Below are 1,680 nucleotides of genomic sequence, written 5' to 3' on the forward strand. Positions count from 1 at the left end.
AGAGCGACATGTGGTGAGAGCTTTCATTCTGTCAGTACTGATACACTAAATCATGATCACTTTAGAAATGAAACAATACCTGAGAATTCCTATGGTTTTAAAAATGTGCTTTTTCCAAAACATTTTTTTCCCCACAGAAACAATTGAAACCAGCAGGTGGTTAGTACCTCTGAAAAGTTCCTAAGAATTAACATACCAGTTCAATGAAAACAATTTCAGCTGTAGCCCATCCCTACTGGTAGCAGTTAGTGAATGAGAAGGGAAATAGGTCACGCTTTTCCCAGCAACAGTGAGTTTTGGGTCTTCTTGGCTGCACTGGGCTGTTATTTATGATAGCGTTCAGGAGATCTATTCTCCATGATTTTGTATAATGACTTTCTGAACTTGTTTCTATTTCTTGACCCTGCAGCTCCTGGAGCAGAGTCTTCCATTGCATCTGTAGATGATAGGGCTGGAAGGAGAAGAAAATTCCCGTGGATTTGTTCAGTGTTAGCTGTCTTGTAACAGTTTGTGGTTCATCCTTCTTCCATTGGGTGAAGTAATGAATAAACCTACCTTGCTTGTCTTTTCCCCACTGTTAGAATCTTTGTGGGTCTTCATCTGTTAACTGACTTTATAAGCTCAAGAATTAGTTCTTTGAGATTACGGACTGCAGAAGAAAATTTCCAAGTTTCTTCTGAGAGCTGTTTATGAAAAAAAGAAGTGAGCAAGCAGCAGGGAAAGAAAGGAGAGCGAGACAATGCGCTGGGCCGCGGAGACTTCCCCCCACAGATACCTCCAGTCTCTGCCAAAAAGCAACTTACACATCCTAACTTTTCTTTCTATTGGTCTGGACGTGGAAAGCCATCGCCATGGGATTCCTCACAGGGCCCCCTGGATCTGTGTAATACGGCACTCCAGGCTGTTGTGACCCTGATGCAGCGTTGACTCGTTGTCTGGTGTAAGACACGTTAAAAGTAGGTTCTTCTACTAGTGGAGGAGGGTACATCCGCCGTCGGATGAAGAAACCGGCTCCGCAGCAGAACAGAACTCCCATCATCAAAAGGAACCAGAAATACCAGAGCCGCTGGATAGAGAGAGCTTACACAGCATCTTGAGCCACAGCAATCCTCACAGGAGCGACATATATAACATGTAGGATGGAATCCTTCAAAGTACCAGCAATGCTTTTTGGCCTCCGTGCACTCCCACAGCAGCGACAGCAGCAGCGCGATCCCGGGCTGGGAACGGTTCATCTCTCCTCCTCCTCCTCCTCCTCCTCCTCCCGCGGCGGCGGGGGGCTGGCCCCTGCCAGCTCAGGCTGTCACCGGCGCCATCCCCGCCGGTAGCGAGAGGGGACACGGCCACAGGCGCGGAGGGGCAGCGAGCAGGGCGAGCTGAACAGGCAGCCCAGAGGCAGGGGCGGCGAAAAACCAGCTCCAGGGGCAAAGGGGCGAGGCGGAGTAAATAAAGGGAACAGAGGCGGGGACGCGCAGGAGCGGGGCGAGGGCGGGCTGAGCCGCCGAGCCCCTCCGAGCCCCTCAGCAACGGCCGGAGCCGGCCGGGCAGCGCCGCGGCGAGGCGAGGCGAGGCGAGGCACAGGGGAGCGCGGGGCTCGGGCGGGGTAATCAAGAAGTTAACATTTTTGAACCCACAGGAAACATCGTCCAAAAAACCTATTTACGTAACTACAATAGCTTA

The 1,680-nt window shown here is 51.1% G+C and overlaps 1 protein-coding gene across 1 annotated transcript; it reads right to left on the reverse strand.

Annotated features, from left to right (window-relative positions):
• Positions 1–808: 808 nt before the first annotated feature.
• LOC128899503 (vesicular, overexpressed in cancer, prosurvival protein 1-like) lies at positions 809–1,249 on the reverse strand. Its single transcript, XM_054178871.1, is given in 2 exon segments — positions 809–1,082; positions 1,084–1,249. Coding segments are annotated over 2 exon segments (426 nt in total). The 5' UTR covers positions 1,236–1,249.
• Positions 1,250–1,680: the final 431 nt, after the last annotated feature.

The sequence above is a fragment of the Dryobates pubescens genome, chromosome Z (assembly GCF_014839835.1).
Source record: "Dryobates pubescens isolate bDryPub1 chromosome Z, bDryPub1.pri, whole genome shotgun sequence".
Taxonomy (NCBI): domain Eukaryota; kingdom Metazoa; phylum Chordata; class Aves; order Piciformes; family Picidae; genus Dryobates; species Dryobates pubescens.